The sequence below is a fragment of the Elephas maximus genome, chromosome 16, assembly GCF_024166365.1.
Source record: "Elephas maximus indicus isolate mEleMax1 chromosome 16, mEleMax1 primary haplotype, whole genome shotgun sequence".
Lineage (NCBI taxonomy): Eukaryota > Metazoa > Chordata > Mammalia > Proboscidea > Elephantidae > Elephas > Elephas maximus.
In genome coordinates, this window is record NC_064834.1 from 7,647,081 (window position 1) to 7,665,746 (window position 18,666).

The window sequence follows — 18,666 nt, forward strand, 5'->3', positions numbered from 1 at the left end:
TACACACAGCCACACATATAGGCACACACAGCCATGCATGCCACACACCACACACAAAGCCATACACACACACATACCACACCACACACAAACTGCCACATACACACAGCCACACATACAGGCACACACACACAGCCATACATACCACACACCACACACAAAGCCATACACACACACATACCACACCACACACAAACTGCCACATACACACAGCCACACATACAGGCACACACACACAGCCATACATACCACACACCACACACAAAGCCGTACACACACACACCATATGACACAAAGCCATACACACACACATACCACACCACACACAAACTGCCACATACACACAGCCATGCATACCACACACCACATACAAAACACACACACACACCACACACACACAAACTGCCACATACACACAGCCATACATACCACACACACACAACACAGCACACATACATATATCACACACATGCAAACTGCCACATACACACAGCCACGCATACAGGCACAAACACACACACAGCCACACACACATACCACACATGTGTGCATACCACACAGAAAAACTGAGGTACAGAGAAACCCAGAAAGACAGAAAGCAAGAAGGTGTTAGACACGGACACAGGCAGTGAAAAAGGGATGGACAGACAGTCAGAGACAAACAGACATTAGAGACCCTCAGAGAGACAGGAAAAGGAGAGACTGACAGGGAAAAAACTGCACAAGCAAGTTTAGACTATTTGGAAGCCCAGAGAGAGACGGAAAGCAGCAGGAGGCCAGAGAAGCCTCCCAGGCTGGTGGAGGAGCTCTGAGGACAGAGAGGCGTTCTAGAACTGCAGAGACCTCCCCGGGAGAGGGCCGGGGGCCCAGCTGTGGCCTGTTTGGTCACTCCACACACCACGGAGCTCGCCTGAGCTGCCAGGGCCCTCACAGCTGTGCCCAGAGGTGTGGTTCCTGTAGCCAGCAGATAGCTGCAGGGACAGTGACTTAGAGAGGACAGGAGCCACGCTGGGGAAGAGACAGCCAGCAGAGAGGGCAGGCTGGGAAGCAATGCGTACTTGGCACCCTCTGCGCCAGGCATCGGCAGGGCCCCTTATGTCTACGATTACAGAATCTCATCCTCACAGGCAGCCTGTGAGGCAGGTGTATAATTCCTCGTTAGAGCCAAGGTCTCTGCTCCGAGAGGTGCCAACACGGCCAGGAGAGGGGAGCCCGAGCCCTAGCTGGTCTGAAACCTGGACTCACTACTCAGCTTTCCTGGCCTCCACCCGCTGCCCCAGGGCAGGCACTTCATCAGGCAGTTAAATGAGCAGCTGAAGCCTTCCTGCTCAGACTGGCCCCTGCTTTCCCAGAGGACAGACCGAGTTGGGGTATGTGGGGGATCCTGGGAGCCACAAGACCCCTGATTCTCAAGAGGCAGCCTGTGGAAGGTGTTTAGTCTTGACTGTCAGGGCTGACAAGGGCCTGACTTCTAATAAAGGAATCCATGTGACAGCCAAATTCCCCTGGGAATAGCTGGGCTCCTGGGCCAGCCCATTCTCTTGTTTCGCTCCTACCCATGCCTCCTCTATCTTTTTCAATTTTTTGCCTTCTCTATCTTGATTTTGCACCCTAAATAACCTTCAAATTCATCCCTTTCTGGGTATTCTATTCCTGCCTTCCTGGTCCAAGCCCCCATCATCCTCACCTGATGCCCCCCAATCTGCCACCTGGCCCCCTGCATCCACACTGTACCCCATGACAACCTGTCTTTCATACGTTGCCAGAGGTATCTTTGCACGATGAGCATTTAGTCATGTTCCGTTTCTCTTAGGACAACGACCGCAACCTTTAATAAGGCAGGTCCTCTGTGTCCAGCTGCTGCTGCTTCCTCCAGCCTCACCCCACCCCACGTGTCCCTCGCCTAGGGCTCCAGAACCACTGTCCATCCCTTAGTTCTGCCAAAACGCCATGCTCCCCTTCACCTCAGGGCCTTTGCACACACTGTTCCCTTCACCTGGGAAGCTCCTCCTCCTTTTCTTTACCTATTTAAGTATTAAGGATTGAATGTGTCCCCCCAGAATGTGTTGGATTTTTAAGCCCTATGGCATAGCGGTTAAGTGCTACGGCTGCTAACCAAAAGGTTGGCAGTTCGAATCCACCAGGTGCTCTTTTGAAACTCTATGGAGCAGTTCTGCCTTGTCCTATAGGGTCACTATGAGTTGGAATCGACTTGACAGCAATGGGTTTGGTTTTTTGGTTTATACCTGTGGAGGGATACCTGCTTAAGCCTTCAGCTGCTAACCAAAAAGGCGGCCCCGCCAGCAGCAGCTCCAAAGGAGAAAGATGTGGCAATCCGCTTCTGTAAAAATTACAGCCTTGGAAACCCTATGGGCAGTTCCACTCTATAGGGTCACTATGAGTTGGAATCGACTCAAAGGCAATGGTTTTTTTGTGTTTTTTTTAATACCTGAGGATATAATCTGATCTAATGTGATGTAATCACCTTCCATAGTGCAATCTAATGCAACGGAATCAATTGGTTGAGGTCACACCAGTGTAAGTAGATCCTGCTCCCTCCTGAGTCACATAAAGAGCAGCATGGACACAAAGACAGGCCTGCACAAACGGGGGAAGGCAGACACTACCTGCCAACAATGCAGATGAACCTACAAGCCCAGGAAACCAACGACTGCTGAATACTAGCAGCTGAAATAAGACAAAGGACGTCCCCCTAGAGCCTTGCCCTGAGTTCAAACTTCTAGACTCTTGAACCGTGAGAAAATAAATTCCTGTCCATTAAAGCCACCCATTTGTGGTACGTGTGTTACAGCTGAGCTAGCTAACTTAGATGTCAACTCTTACTTATCCTTTCGGTTCTGGGGAAACCTTCGCCCGCCCCAGACTGGCCTGGCCCCTAACACTGTCACGGCATCCTTAACGTTTCCTTCATGATATATATCAGAGTGTGAATTTACACACACACACACACACACATGCCTGGGACTATTTGATCAGTCCTTTTTTTCCTCCCTACAGACCAGGGGTCTGCAGACCACGGCCCACTGGCCATTTTCATAAGCAAAGGTTTATTAGAAGGAACACTTTCACGCTCATTCATTTACGTATTGTCTATGGCTGCTTTTGCACGGCCTACAAGGCCTAACATATTTACCATCTGGCCCTTTACAGAAGAAGTTCACCAGCCCCTGCCCTAGCCTGACTTTCTTCAGACAGAGAGCCTTGTCTGTTCTGCCCCCCATGATAACCTCAGTCCTGGTCCGGAGCCTGCGCCGAGCAGTACTCAACAAGGTATATTCTATGCATATCCATGTTGCCTTAAAAAAGTAGTGATTTTTACCTTATCAAAATTGTATTTACTCCAGTTACTATTAAAACTGCAGATGTCATCAGGAATAGAAGTCCATTTCCTGGCAAATAGTTCAATAAAATAGCAAGATCCCAACACACGCTGTTCCCGTCAAGGTTCTCCTGGTAGCTACTGGATAATGACACTGTCACACACCCTTCTATAATTAGCTATAACCCAAATGCAGGACTGAGAGCTACACGGAAGGGGGCATAAACCCACGTACGAGAGAGGACGGGTTCAGAGGATTTATGACCACATGTTGTGAGATGGCCTTTAAATGTTTTCTTCTGTATACGTGGTCCCTGGGTGGCGTAAATGGTTTTCACTTAACTACTAACTAAAAGGTTGGTGGTTTAAACCCACCCAGGGGCACAGAGGAAGAAATGCCTGGCAATGTGGTTCCATAAAGTTGACAGCCAAGAAAACCCTATAGAGCACAGCTCTGCTCTGTAACACGTGAGGTCGCCATCAGTAGGAATCGGCTCCAGAGCAATGAGCTTGGGTTTTTTTTTGGTTTCTGTATACACGCCAACGAACCGACTAATGAATTCAGCGAAAACATCTGTTTTGCTGTTGCAGAAAGGAAACAATCGCTTTTTCTCTTCTTTTTCAACGACTTGTTCTGGCTCAACAGAGAATGTTAACAACATCCAGACACTGTGCTGGGCGCTTTACATATTTCTAGAAGTTACCATCACCCCTGCAAGGTAGGTCTCATGATCATTTCTTGCTTTCCTCGGGAGATAAATTGAGGCTCAGAGACCACACACTCAGTACGTGATAGGGCCAGCTTGTCTCAGGGCTATGTGGCTTAAGGCATGTGCTGAACCCTTGACTGAGCAAGGCCATGAGGACAGAGCGCAGCCCGGCACTTTCCGTGGCGCCCGCTAAGAGCAGGGTCAGGAGGCCCCGTGCAGTGACAAAGTTTCACCAGAGACTATTACGCACAGCAGGCTTTCAGGGGCCCTGAATGTACTGATTCATTTTTATTTTTAATTTTGTGTTTTATTTTAAATAAAAGATTTTTTGAATGAATGAATAAAATGGAGTGTAAGGGTTAAGAACGATGGTTCTAGAATACAGGTCTAGGGCTTAAATTACAGCTCTGCCAGTCTCCAGCTATGTGACCTTGGGAAATCTCTAAGCTTCTCTGAGCCTCAGTTTCCCCATCTGTAAAATGGAGATGATCACAGCACTTACGCCAAGGGGTCCTTGGGGTGATTAAATGAGATGGTGCATGTCCTGTGTTCAACACAGTGCCTGTTGTTGGGGTGCAGTATGCCTCGGGTTCATGGGTAGCCCTGAGGTGCTCCCTCCTAGGGCAAAAATACTCCCTGGGAGCAGGTGCAGGGACAAGGCCTTGTGTGCCCTGAGGCTCCTGCCCCGTCCGTGGGCTCCAGAGCCTGGTGGATGAGCTGTTCCTCCCTGGAGAAACCTGGATAAACCCAGATGCCATGAGGCAGAGCAGGGCAGCCAGTCCCAGCTACATCGTGGTTCCCCTCCCCACCTCCTGGTGACATCTGAGAAGCCCCCAAACGGACACCTACCGGCAGACTTCGGAGTGAACTTGTCTCGGTTTGCGGCACACACAGCCAGCAGTCTGTAGCCCAGGTCCAGGTCGAACCCTTGCTGGGCTGCCACCCGGCTGACAACCTGACAGGGAGAGGAAGAGGAAGGCCAGGGGTGAGTCACTGCCCAAGCAAGGCCTGTGAGCCTGGCTGAATGAACCAATGTGCCCATTTTACAGGTGGGGCAGGTGAAGGGGCCAGGCTAAGGCAGGTCCCTGGATCAGGCCGAGCTGGGATTCAAACTGTGCCTCATTCTGTCACTCAGTAAACACTGATAAGCACTTCCTCCTTGCCCAGCACTGGAATCCTGCTCCCTGCTCCCACGGAGTATATAGTCTGGTGGTCCAGGCCCTGCCACTTTCAAGGGCTCAAATGCAGCCACCTTCTAGAAGCTGCCCAGGAAGTTCGTACCACCATCTTTTGGACGGCCCAGGCCAGGGTCTCTGCTCTACCAATGTAGTAGTTCTTCAATCCACCTTCCAAGTCCCTGCCCCAGGAAGCCCCCAGCCCTCCCCCATCCTTCCCTGAGCTCCTGCATCCGCCATGCTGGGGTTACCCCTTGTAATCCCAAGAATGTTCTCGACCAGCAGCAGCGGCATCACACGGGAGCCTGTTACGGATGCAGGGCCCCTGACTCGGGAGTCGAGGTCACCAGCAGCACTGCTTCAGAACACGTGGCTTCCCAGGGGACTTGAGGCCACGGCTGCCCTGGACCGACCGGAGAGGCTGTCTGGGTGGGGTTTCTCAGTGCACAGCTCTGTGCCAAGCACCCAGCCATCAAACCCTTGCCCAGAAACCGCAGGACGCTGTCGTGGCCAGCCTGATGTCTGTCTCCAGAGCCAAGTAGGGGGCCTAGCACAGAGTCAGTGTGTCGGTGGAAGTTTGTCAGCAGCCGTGTATCTGCAGCTTGAAGGTCCCACCACCCCCTTGTGAATGTCAGAAGTGGGGGCTGGAAGGGTGGGGGGCGAGGTACTCCTGGGCCCCAAGAAGGCTCTGCAGGTTCATGCCCACCTGCCCCCACCCCCGTGCCTTCTTGGCCCTCCCAGGTGTTCCCAGGCTGCCAGGCCTGCTTGCGCCCGCCCGCCTTCCTCGTCAACGGCAGCAAAATTAGGTTTCCTTATTAAGAAGGAAGGACCTTGGAGATGGAGTCAGTTCAGACAGCAGCTGGGGCGGCTATGGCTGACTGGGAAGGGGAGTGCTCCCAGACACGCGGGCTTGTTCTCTGGGAAGAAAAAACTCAGACAGTCCACAAGCCCTTAAGAGACCGCCTGCTCCTGAGGCACTCGGGGCGACAGAGGGCCTGGGAGGGGCCTCAGGCTGCCGTGGGGCTGGCCTGGCCCTATGTCCATTGGAAGTGTCCTACATTATCTGCTTTATATTTTTGGGGTTCACTACAAGGGCTGGGCTAAAGGCGATGGGAAAACTAACCTAGGCTAACCCTCTTCATTTTAAAAAACATGGACACTTGAGGACAAGGAGAGGGTCACGCTGCACCAAGGACGGGCCAATGGATCCCCCTTCCCAAGACCCTGGGGCCCCACCACCCTGCCTTCTGGGAATTCTCTGTGCAGGGCTAATGGCTGAGCCAGGCTGGGAAGGAAAAGGACTTTTCTAGATTAGCGTATTAGCTCAGCTCAAACAGAAGCCTCCGGTACAGAAGTCTTCTGTTCTCCCCTGGCTCTATCTGGCCCTCTTACCTAGCGGTATGCCTACCCTCTGCCAATACACACCACATTCCAGAATCTCTGGGCCACCCCAGGCAGGGCATCCTCACCGTTGGTCTCATTGTCCAAGTAGAAAAACCAACGTCCCTAACTCTTTATGGCCTGTTGATCATTCCAAGTCTGCAGACAGACACTCTTTGGAGAGTGGGGAGGAGGGTCCCGGGGAGGGACTACTGCTGCTGAGATGTTGATGACAGTGCACCCTTGCTTGGTAGGAGGGCCTTGGGGTGGGCACAGGCAAGGGGCACAGACAGGTTTGTATAGACTGGTGCCTCAGTAAGGCTGCTGTCTGGGAAATGTCGAGGCACACGGATAGTGTACTAAAAACGTTGGCTCCCAGGTACTAAGGGCCAAGTGAACGCCCGGTATGTAATAACGCACTGAATCGTCACCACAGCTCTGTGAGGCAGGCATGATCTCTGTTTTACAGATGAGGGCGCTGAGGAGGAATAACAGCCCAAGGTGACAAAGCTTGCCAGTGGCCCAGCCAGGATTTGATCCAGGCACTGCGGCTTGAAGTCTGGGCTCTTGCTCAGACCACGAAGGGTTAAAGTTATAACTCCCAACCAGCACAGAGAACCCTCAGGCCCTGGGCTGAAGGCAGGAAGGCAAAGGTCCTTCTGTTTGGCCAACACTGGCTAAGCCTGTCACTCTGGTTTAAGGAAAATACTAGCTAAATTGAGCAAGAGGGGCCTGGTGTAGGTGTGCTGGCCAGCAAGGGCTGCCCCGTGGCTTCGGCCCAGCCGGACAGAGGAGCAGGGGTTCTCATCCTGAACCCCAGCGTTCAGAGCAGCTTGGGCTGAAGGGCCATCTGTTCCAACAGCCTCCTTTCATGGAGGAGGAGGCAGAGATCCAGAGGGCTGGGCCTTGCTCGAGGTCACAGAGCACCGGTGTGGCAGAGCAAGCTGAGCTGGACCCTGCAATCCTACAGGGGGCTCATGTGCTGTTCCCCCTCCCTCTGGCCCAGCCTGAGGACCCCAGGGGAGTCCTGTGAGGTGGGGTCTGACTGAGCAGACGTGGTGTTTGGAGGAGAGGCCTGCTGCCGCCCCCAAAGGGTATGGCGCCCTCTGGGAAGGTTCGGCTGGGTGGGAAGACCCTGCCTCCTCCTCAAGAAAGGTGGTGGTGAGCCAGCCAGGGCGCTGCTGCCCTCTCCTGGAGGCTCTGGCCCCGCAGGCTTGGTCAGCCAAGAAGGTGCTCTAAGGCTGGCCTTCTGCCTAGTCTCGCTGTCAGAGGCCTGGATCCCTGTCAGGGGGCCCTGACAGGCAGGGATAGCAGCCCCTCATGCCACAGAGAGAGACACTGAAGCCTGGAGTAAGGGGGCTGGTTCAAGGTCATGTGGCAAGTTTGTTAGTCCTAAAAGGGAGTGTGTTGCCTTGAAAGGTAGGGAGCTGCCTGGCCATGAAGCAAGTGGACGGGGGTCTGGGGAAATACTGGAGTTGCTTCTCCTGACAGGGGCCTGGGCCTGCACTCCATCTCACAGTGTGTATCCTAAGGCAAGGCACTTAACCTCTCTGAGCCTTGGGCTCCCATCTGTACAGGGGTGAGCACGCCCCCATTTCCAGCATCGTGTGTAATGGGCTCTGGCTGTCCCCCGTGTTTGGGCTCTCTCTCCACAGCCATACCACCCGGAGCCCCTCGTTCCATACTTGCCACCACACTCAGCACGAGGGTGGGCACACTGACAAGGTACTCGCTGCTGTTGTTGCTGCTGCTTTGGGGTCAGACAGAGACTAGACTGTGGTTCTGCCACTTACTGGCTGTTTCACGTCACTCAAGTGACTTAACCCCCTGAGCCTCAGTTTCCTCATCTGTGAAGTGGCCCAAAACGCCCTCTGTGCAAGGATGACAGGCACTTGGGTGCTGCTCAGTGAATGCTGTGTGTATACCCACGGCTCCAGCAGCACATGGTTTGAGGCTGCCGGAAATCCCCTCACCGGGAAAGGGCGGGGGTGGGGGGTGGGGGAGGACGTGTTGATAACTGGTTTCTGCTTCTCTCTGACCTTCTCTCCTGTACCTCCCCCCCATGCTTGGACCCCTTCGCCCTCCTTCTGTTCCTTCCACTTATCAAGTATGTTCTGCCTCAGAGGAGGAAGAAGGAGTAAGGTCTAGAAGGGCCTGATTTCGACGGAGCCACTCGGCTAAGGGAGGGGGCGGGGAGCAAGTCGGCAGAACCTGGTCCTGAAAGGCAACGGTGGCCCAGCGCTGCTGCCCCTGGGGAGGGCAACGGAGCTCCTGAGCTTCGTCCTGGAGCCAGAGTGGGAGGTGGAGCGGGGGATGGCTGGCAGAGTCTAGAGCCTGGGAGCCTCGCTCTAATGGTGCCTGAGCCGCTTAGAAGCTGGTATGGTAAAAAGGTGTCCATTTGCTGCCTGAAGCTAAGTGGTTTTTAATTTACATCCCTAAAGTAAGCTGGATCCAGAGGAATTTGGGATTTGCTCCCAGAGGTCACTCTGGGGAATGCGGCAACCCAGGGCTGCCACTTGGACGGGGGTGGGGGTGGGGGTCAGGATCCCCATGTGGCAAGGCTGGGCTGGGGGTGTCCAGGACTCCAGTGGGGTCAGCAGAACCGGCCTGGGACTGGGGCCCACTGTCGCCCTCTCTCAGTTGCCTTGTCTGTAAAACGGAGGTCACGATCCCTTCCCTGCCTGCCTCACAGGGATTTTGCAAGGATCCAAGGAGACAGTGCCCAGGAAAATGCCTTGGACGCTGTGAGTGTCTTCTATGACACCCCCTTCCCACAGCTGGGTCCGCTGAGCTCCAAGGGACATTCTGACTCAGGCCTCAGTGGCTGTGGCTTGTAGGTGGCTAAGAGGCAGGCCAGAGGAGTGGGGGCAATGCAGAGAGGCCCAGGAGAGCAGGCACTGTGCCTGATCCAGTTTCCCCAGTGGGCACAAAGAGCCCACAGGTTCCTTCCACCTGGAAGCCCTCTATAATTCCCCCATCCTACCCTCTGAGGACACTTCCCTTGTAAGCTCCTGTCATCACGCAAATCTTATACCATCACTCTGCTGCTTAAGACCCTTCAAGGGCTCCCCATCACCCTTCAGATAACATCCAAACTCTCCTCTGCTTGGCCTGCAGGCCCATCACCCTTCAGATAACATCCAGACTCTCCTCTGCTTGGCCTGCAGGCCCATCACTCTTTAGATAACATCCAAACTCTCCTCTGCCTGGCCTGCTGGCCCTGTCTTAACTGTACCTGTATCTCCTGCTCCTCACCTTCTCCTGTGCTCCAGCTACCTAAGCCATCTTTCTGTTCCTTGAACAAACCAAGCCTCAGAGCCTTTGCATGGGCAGTTCCCTCTCACAGCACCCCCCATCCCCCCCCCCGCCACAGCTGACTTCTCCCTGCCATTTGGGTCTCAGCTACCAGGTCACCTTCTCAGGGACGCTTTCCCTGAGCCCTCTGCCCAGTCACTCCCTCTCACAGGGTCTCATTGTATGTTTTTATTTACTCCTTTATGTGTGTATTGCCAGCGTTTGCCACTGACACTTGAGTGTGGTCTGTCTTGTTCACTGTGCTACCCCCAGCACCGAGCACAGGGCCTGGCCCACAGCAGGGACTCAGTGAATGTTTGTTGAATGAATGAATGAATGAATGGCTGGGTGGGGCAGGGCCAGCTATCGGTCATCCCATGTCCACCTCTCCATCCATCCTGGCCAGGGCCATTGTCTGACTCAACACCCCTGAGTCTCTACACCCCTGGCAAGGCCAGGCCCAGAGCAGTGAGCTGGGGGCTCATGGCCACCTGTCTAGCCATGAACCGTGTGTGACTCCCACCTTCTCCTTCTCCTATGACTGCCAGTGGCTAAGGTGGGGTGAGGGGCTTCTGGCAGCATCTGTCCCTGCTCACAGGTCTTAGCCTGCACCAGGATCCTCATAAAGAGGATTAGGGGGGTTGGATGGGGAGCCCAGTGGGCTGAAGGATGAGGAGGCCTGGGCGGTACAGGCAGCCACCTGATTTGGCTGGGCGGCCCTGAGGGAACCAGATGGTACTGGCTTCTGATAAGCAGAGGAGCCCTGAGGAGGTCGTGGCTGCACCTGCCTGGTCTGGGTGCTGCTTTGAGCACCCCTAATGGCCAAGAGCATCCCCTCTAGAAGCGTCCATATCTCAGCTTGATGTCCTGGCTCAATTCCAACTGGCCGTGTGACCCTGGATGTCAGTTACACCAAGTCTCAGTTTCCTGGTCTATAAAATGGGAAGATGGCAGGGCCAACCCCAGAGAGTGGGTGTGAGGGGTCAATGAGATGCATAGACAGTGTGGCCAACCCAGTGTCAGGCACACAGAGGCGCTTCATAAGGACAGCCCGTGTACAGTCACTGTTCCTTTCATTCCAGGCCAGGGCCACTGGGTCTTTGGCCTCCCTCCTGTCTGGAGCTTCATGGGGAACATGGTGCCCCTGGGTTTTATGCCCACTGTTCCCGCTCTCCCAGCCTTGGGTCACCACGCTCCCCAGCAATCTGTTTACCCACCTTCTCTTGAAAGCTGACTCACAGCCCTCTGAGGAACTGCCTCACTGGCCACTGAGTATCTGCTGCACATTGGGATACAGGCCACGTGGCTAGGGATGTTCGCAAGCAAGCTCCTTCCATGTGGCTCTGCCAGCCAGCAAGCTCTTTAGCCTGGCAAATCGTGCCACAAGTTCTGGGCCCGGCCTCTGCCCAGCTTGGCTCCTAGACCATCTAGCTTCTGTTGTACATCCAGGCCTTTGCATATGCTGTTCCACATGCTTAGAACACTCCTGCTATCTTCAGCTGCTTGGTAAACTGCTATATACGTGTAAGTGGCTCCTTTTTTCAGTTTTCCGTGACCCACACCAACTCCCAGGCAGTTAATTATCCCCTTCTCTGTGCTGCCTTTACCTGGTAAACAATTTTGTGTCATCACTCTCTGCATCTGTTTCTCCTACCAAAGAGGGAAGCAGGCTTGGGAAAGTCCTGCTCATCTTTGGTCCCAGGACTTAGCAGAGGGAACCGTACGTGGTAAATGAGAGATCAATCAATATTTACTTAAAGAGATGAACGGATGGGGGTCAGTAAGTGCCTGTAAAAATGGATACAGGGATGGATGGATGACTACAGACAGGGCTCACAAATGTTCACTTAAATGAATGAATGAATGACTGGATTAAAAGATGATTGAAAACCCTTCAAGAGTCTGTCTGCTTTGCTCACGATGGGACACTTACACCCATCAGACTTAGAGCTCTCCCAGAGCAGGCCCCGTGTCTTTCTTCTCAAGTATGGGGAGCCGACAGAATCCATGGGACTATGTGTTCCCATCAGACCCAGGTTCCCTGAGGGTGTGTATGTGCAGGGGGATACATACAGAAAGACCATCGCCTCCAGCCCACCAGCGTCTCCCCATCTCTGGTCCCCCCATTACGTGGCGGCCTCCCCAACACCCGCACAGGCATGCTAAGCTGTGGCTGCCTTCCCAGCTGTGAGCACAGAAGGGGAGGTGTGGACCCACCGTGAGACAGCCCATCAGGCTCTGCTCGAAGGGCCGCTGGAAGGCTCGTGGGTCCCCACACCAGTCCAGCAGCTCAGTGGCGGCATTGTGGAAGTTGGCGGGATTCTGTAAGTGCTGTGGAAAGAAGGAGACAGCATGAGGCTCCAGGAATGGGGTTAGCCAGACTAGCAGGCAGGGTCTGGGACAGGGAAGACCCCAGGCCCCACTGGGGAAGACTAGTACATCTGGTCTGGGGCAGAGAAGACCCCAGGCCCCGCCGGGGAAGAGACTCCCAGAAAGGGCCAAAGGGGCAGGCTAGCGTTTAGGAACTGTCCCAAACTCTGTCTCATCCACCTTTCCTCTGTGTTTCCCCCACTCTCATCCCAACAGAGCAGGGTAGGGATTAGCAGCCCCAGTGCAAAGCTAGGGAAGGGTGGTGACATTAGATATGAAAGTGTCTTCCGGATGCCGCGTGGACGGGAAGTCTGTAGGGTTCTGGAGGGGGACACCTAGCTTCCATACATCAGGGCTTCCGTACATCAGGGCTTCTGTATATCAGGGCTGGCTCTCCCTGACCCAGGACAGGCTGACTCTAGAGATTCCTTCCTAATGAGGACACCCCTCCTTCACCTCCCCACCGCTGTCAAAGCCCAGGTCTGGGCTCCCACCAGGTCTGGCTTCAGGGCAAGCTCTCCCATAGCCCAGCAGGCTGGGGTGCAGGGGGTCAAGCCCAGCTGGCAGATGAGACTATGGTCACGTGCTCAGGTCATCGCCATATTGTGGTCTGGTGTGTGTGGTCAGCACCCCCAGCTCCTCAGGCCCAGATTACCTAGACCCAGTCGGACTTAGGAGCCTGGATCAAGAGAGGCTGAATTATGGTGCCTAGTTTTTTTTAGTGCCTAGTGCCATGGTGGTGCAGTGTTTAAGAGCTTGGCTGCTAACCAAAAGGTCTAGCAGCTCAAATCCACCAGCCGCTCCTTGGAAACCACGTAGTACAGTTCTACTCTGTCCGATAGTCACTATGAGTCAGAATTAACTTGATTGCAGTGGGTTAGTGCCTGGGCCTACAGATTTGTCTTCTGACCAGGATGCACAGGGATAATTTGGGAGGTGGGGCGCTCCTATGTCCACCCCGTCATTCTTTAATACCTATTCATGCCTTCCTGGGCCAGGTTGAGTATGGCACTGAGTCTAGGAGGTGAATGCCTTGCCCAGGGTCACAGCAGGTGAGGGGCAGAGCTGGGACCCAGGTATGGGACCTGCAGGGCAATGTGGACACATGGCTGGGGCCAGGGTGGTTGTGCCACGCAACCGTGCCCAAGTAGTGGACACAGGGGTGCTGGCGGGGAGGGCATGAGTATTTTGGGAGCTCATTCTAGCCTCCTACAGGGAGGGATACAAGCTCCCATAGGCCTCCGGAGGGCCCCTGGCCTCAGGGAGAGGGAGTGGTGTACTAACTCACCAAGTCCCAAGGGGAGCTGGAAGCCTGGTTCCTCCACAGAAGACTCTGACCCTGCCCACCTACCTGAGTGCCCCTGGGGTTCCACGATACTCCATGCTCTCCCCAAGCAGACATTGGGGTCTGGTCCATGGGACAGGCAACCCCTTCTTCTGTCTCTGGGCTCCCAGCAGGGCCAGGACTAGGGTGAGGCAAGTGAGGTGTCCAGAATGCAGAATTTAAAGAGGCTCTAGATCTCAGGGTTGACTGTGCACATGCATAACCCTTAAATTTTGAGTACCTCCTTAAATTTTGTACCCTAAGTACCTCCCTTACCACACCCTTTCCTCAACCTCAAGATCTGAGACCCCAGTGTGAGTCCAGGGATGGAGGGCTGTACCCTGCCATGCCAAGTGGAGCCATGCATACCCATCAGGGCATCACACTCCTCTTGGGCAGGGGGCGGGAAGACCCATGCTTAGGTGGCTGTAACCCCAGGCTCAGTGGCTCTGTTCCGTGGTGGGGGAGGAGCCCAGGGAAGAACAGACGCTTCATGGCTCAGGGCTGCTCCTACTCTCCCTCCTCGGGGCCAGGAGGGGGTCCCCTCTTAGGGTCTATGCCCATAGCTTTGGGGAAGCACTAAAACTCAGTGTGCGCACTGCCCTTTACAGTTTAAAATACATTTTCTCACTCATTCCCAACCTCACTGAATTCTCCCAACACTCCTGTCTCATTCTTTATGGGTCAGCAACGGGGCTTCGAGTGACTGGCTGGGGCACCAACATCCCCATGGGCTCCCTCCGGCCCTGGCTGGGTTGTCCTGTTGCCCTGCTGAGGCCTGGCGCTAGTAGGTGTTCAGGGATGGATGCCTGCATTCCAGGCTGGGCCCAGGGCCCTGGGAGCTTGGACCAACAAGGACAAGTGCGCCTGGCAAAGAGAAGAGGGGAATGGGCCAACCCACTACCCTCTACCCGGCTCAGCCATGTGGATGGAGAAGCAGGGAGCTGATGCCAGTCTAGATGGGGAAGTGGCAGGAGGGGCACTGGGCCTCCATGAAGAAAGGCAAAGAGTCCTGGGCTGGAGCCAGGGCACCTGGGTTCTCATCCCTGCTCAGCTTGCAGCTCACTGAGTGAAACCTGGGCTTGACTTTCATCAACTGTGAAATGGACAGAATCGTCCCTTTTCCTGTTTGGATCACAGCCATGATGCATCTGGATCAAGGAGCACATCTGGAAACACGAGGTGTCACATGGGTTGGAGTGCAGGCCAGAGACAAACGGGGTGCCCTCTCCTGAGGCCCCTGTGGCCTGGGTGCCAGGAGAGACGAGGGGAGCGGTGGCCGTCCCAGGGCAGTAGCTCTACCCCGATCTGTAGCATGTGTAGCCAGGTCCCAGATGGGGGGTGGGGTGGAGTGTGGCTGTGGGACATCCTGTGAGCAGACACCTGGGGCCACACTGCCTTCACCTCCCAGCTGCTGACCTGGGCTGGGCCCCTCACCTCTCGGAGCTTCAGCTGCCCCATCTGTAAAATGGGTGATGGACCGTGGCCTGCTCTGGGGATTTCTGTATCTTTCACTTAAGGCTCCATGGCTATTGCTACAATGTGTTTGTGCAAGGCCAAGGTTTAAAAAGGGATGCAAGCAAAGGAGGCGAAGGAGAACATCCTCCCTCCACGGAAGGAAAGGGAGAGGACAAGCTGAAGGGGAGGAAGAGGGCAAGCAAGCAGCAACGAAGCACTCGGGCGCAAGGCTCTGGGGAGGATTAAACAAGATTAGGCTTATTCGGCACCTGGCAAAGTGCCCGGCGCCTGGGGTGCTCCCCTGTGGGGCTCCCCCGGCTCCCCAGGAAGCATGCCGCAGCTGCTGCCTTCGGCCCAGACTCCACGCAGAGCAGAGCAAGGGCAGCAGCTCCCAGCCTTGGGTTAGCAGAAGACAGGAGGAGTTTACAACTTCTAGAAACCACCCTTCCAAGAGGGCTGTGGGTCTCCCTGCCCTCTCTCTGAAACATGCCCCCTCCAAGGCCACAGGCGGCATCTGGGCTCCAGGTGGAAAGCCATGCAAACCAGTTAATTCCCTGCCCAGCGGCCTCCTGCGCTAACTGAGTTGTTCCGTTTATTTATGTGATGTCACACCCAATTAGCCGGGCCAGGCAGCCTCCACACACTGCTCACCCCACTCAGCACCACCCCATGGGGCTCTGGGATCTTGGCGCTGGAGCCCAATTTTGTTAGGCCACCAGGCGCCCATCTTCCATATCTCCGCAGCCTCCAGGGCACCTTGCCATCTCTGAGCTCCTTCATCCTAACCCCAGCCAGCTCACCTGGCCTTCAGCTTGGGCTCTGGGTGGTCATTTGTGGGTGCGTCTCGCTGGTGCAAAGAACATCAGGCAGCCCTTCACTGGTTCTGTTGCTCAGCTGCTCTGTGGCCTTGGCCAAGTCCCTTGCCCTTTCTGTGTCTTTGCCTCCTTGTTTCAACCAGGAAGTGGCTGAAGTGCACAGAGAGCTCAAGTGATGGAGGGAAATGCACAGGACAGACCTGGTTCAAATCCTCTCTCTGATACTGAGCCACTTAGCCCTTGGTAAGTTACTGTGTCTCAGTTTCATCATCTGTGAAATGGGGGTGGGAACAGCTTTCGGGGCTGTTGCAAAGTTTAGAGCCAACATATGGAAGGCACCCATTACAAAAGAGGTAACTTGGTGGCACAGTGGTTAAGAGCGCAGACTGCTAACCAAAAGGTTGGCGGTTCAAACCCACCAGCTGCTCCCTGGAAACCTTATGCAGCAGTTCTACTCTGTCCTATAGGGTTGCTATGAGTCTCAATTGACTCAACGGCAGCCAGTTTGGTTTTTTTTTGTTGTATTGCAATTTCATGCTATGACTCCTCTGCGGTTCCTTGTTTTTCTGTGAGAGTAGAAACAGCTCCCTGCCCACTTCAGAGCGAGTCACCAGCGGCCCGTGGGGTGGGCAGTGAATTTTGCAGTCCTCTGCTGATGGGAGCACAGGTTTGAATCACAGGCAGAGGTCTCCCTGGTGCTGGCTGTTACTAGGCACTAACATGGTGTCCTCCACTAGGAGGCCTGCCCATCTCCACAGCTCCTCAGAAGATCTGGGCTACACCCAGTGGCCACTAAGACTGCTGGGCAGAGCAGGGCACACCAATACCCAGACCAGGGATTGGCAAACTTTATAGTGATGGATTAATTTACTTGTCCATCAGTCTGTCTGTGCGTCAAATGATCCATTCACCCATCCATGCCCCTGTCCACCCACCCACCCACTCACCCACCCACCCACCCACCCATCCACCCATCCACCCATCCACCCATCCACCCATCCACCCATCCATCCATCCATCCATCCATCCATCCATCCATCCATCCCCCTGTCCCCCCACCCACCCACCCCCACCCACCCATCCATCTATCCATCATCCATCCATCCGTTCATCCGTCCATCTGTCCATCCATCCATCCATCCACCCACCCATGCCACTGTCCACCCACCCACCCACCCATCCATCCATTCATCATTCCCACCCACCCAGCCACCCATCCATCCATCCATCCATCCACACAAGAATCAATTCATCCATCCATCCACTTGCCCATCTACCCACTCACCCACTCACTACTTCATCCATCACTCATCCACTTATTCACTCATCTGCCTATCTACCCTTCCATCTATAAGTTAATTTATCCAGCCACCCATCATCCAATCATTCATCCTTTTATCCATCCATCATCTGTACCCACCTACCACCCATCCTCCCACCTAATTACCCATCCATCCACCCATCCATTCATTCCTTTATCTATCAGTCTATCAGGCCACCTCTCCCCCACCCTCCCACCACAGACATGGACCCCACTCCTGGGCTGGACACTATGCTGGACTCTCCTGACCTAGAGAAGAGTACGACGTATCCTCACCCCAGAGAGCTCGGCCTGGAGGAAGACCTGACATATGGCCCTGAGAACCTGTGGCTCAGGGGAGAAGGGGCAGGGTACCTACCTGGGGGGCATCTAACGAGATGGGGACAGGAGAGATGCTCAGAAGGACACCTGGTCTGGGGAGGCTGCTGGGCAGGGAATTAGCTGCTCTCTGAACTGGGCTGAACTCTGAGCCAGGCATGGTGCAGAAAGAGGGCACAGGTTCTCCAGCACCACGAGGCAGAGAAGGGGGGCAGGCAGCCGAGCTAAAGGCCCGCGGGGCAGATGGGCAGCAGGATGCTTGCGGGGTGGTGGATGTTAGCAATGGCTAGAGCCAGGGCGGGTGAGGGAGGGAAGGCCAGGTCAGCCACAGCCTGTCCCTCCAGCCAGCGGCCCACACAGCCGGTACATCCGTCATCCTCAGAGCACGCAGACATGCTGCCTTTCTCTTCTGATTAGGTTACGGGCGCCTGAGACTCCACAGTCCTCAGCCAGCCGCTGTTGCCCTCTGGGGCGGCTGTGGAGCAGACAGACGTCAGCACTGAGCTGTGTCTGACTAGAGGTGTGGGCAGAGGGTCAAGGCTGACCCGGGGAGCTCTGGAGGACCCAGGGGTACGGGGATAGTCTGCTCCCATTCACAAATGCGCCACTGTTTGGGCCAAACACAGTGCCCTGGGCCCGTCCCATCTCACTCCCCTGACATGGCATGTGTGTAGGGGCTGGCTGGGGGAGGCCAGCTGAGGCTGTCCCTGGCCTTTTGGGATTTCCAGCCCTCACCGGCTGAGTGTCCATTATGATGTCCATTCTACAGAGGAATAAGGTGAAGTGACAACTTAATCTAGGCCACGGAGCTAGTAAGTGGCTAGTAAGTGACAGGTTGGCTGTGTGAGCCAGGCTGTGAGGAGGCTGGCCCTGGGCAGGACCCAGGGGAGGACCAGAGGCTGCCTGGCCAGGAGTAAAGGGAACCTGATTTCTGGTGCAGCAGAGCTGACTTGGAGAGAAAAGTAAAGCTGGGAGAGGGTCTCAGAAGGACCCTCTCAGTGCCTGCACGCAAGATGGCAGGAATGTACCGTTGGGGGTGGAGGTCACTGCCGGCTGATCCCCGAGGGGGGCGGGAGGAACTGGGTCAAAGGCGGACTTGAGAGGGGGCGCAGAGCCCAGGCTGCGGAGGAGGAGGGAGGCACATGGCCTGGTTTCTATTCC

The 18,666-nt window shown here is 55.0% G+C and overlaps 1 protein-coding gene across 7 annotated transcripts in view; it reads right to left on the bottom strand.

Moving 5' to 3' along the window:
• The window catches only part of ZMIZ1 (zinc finger MIZ-type containing 1), a 258,230-nt gene that overhangs the window by 101,252 nt on the left and 138,312 nt on the right, over positions 1–18,666 (bottom strand). For all 7 annotated transcript variants that reach the window (XM_049855858.1, XM_049855859.1, XM_049855863.1 and 4 more), the window contains 2 exons: positions 12,117–12,230; positions 4,900–5,005 (listed from right to left, as the gene is read on the bottom strand). In XM_049855858.1, coding sequence (XP_049711815.1) covers positions 4,900–5,005; positions 12,117–12,230 — 220 coding nt within the window. The remainder of the gene's footprint in view (positions 1–4,899; positions 5,006–12,116; positions 12,231–18,666) is intronic.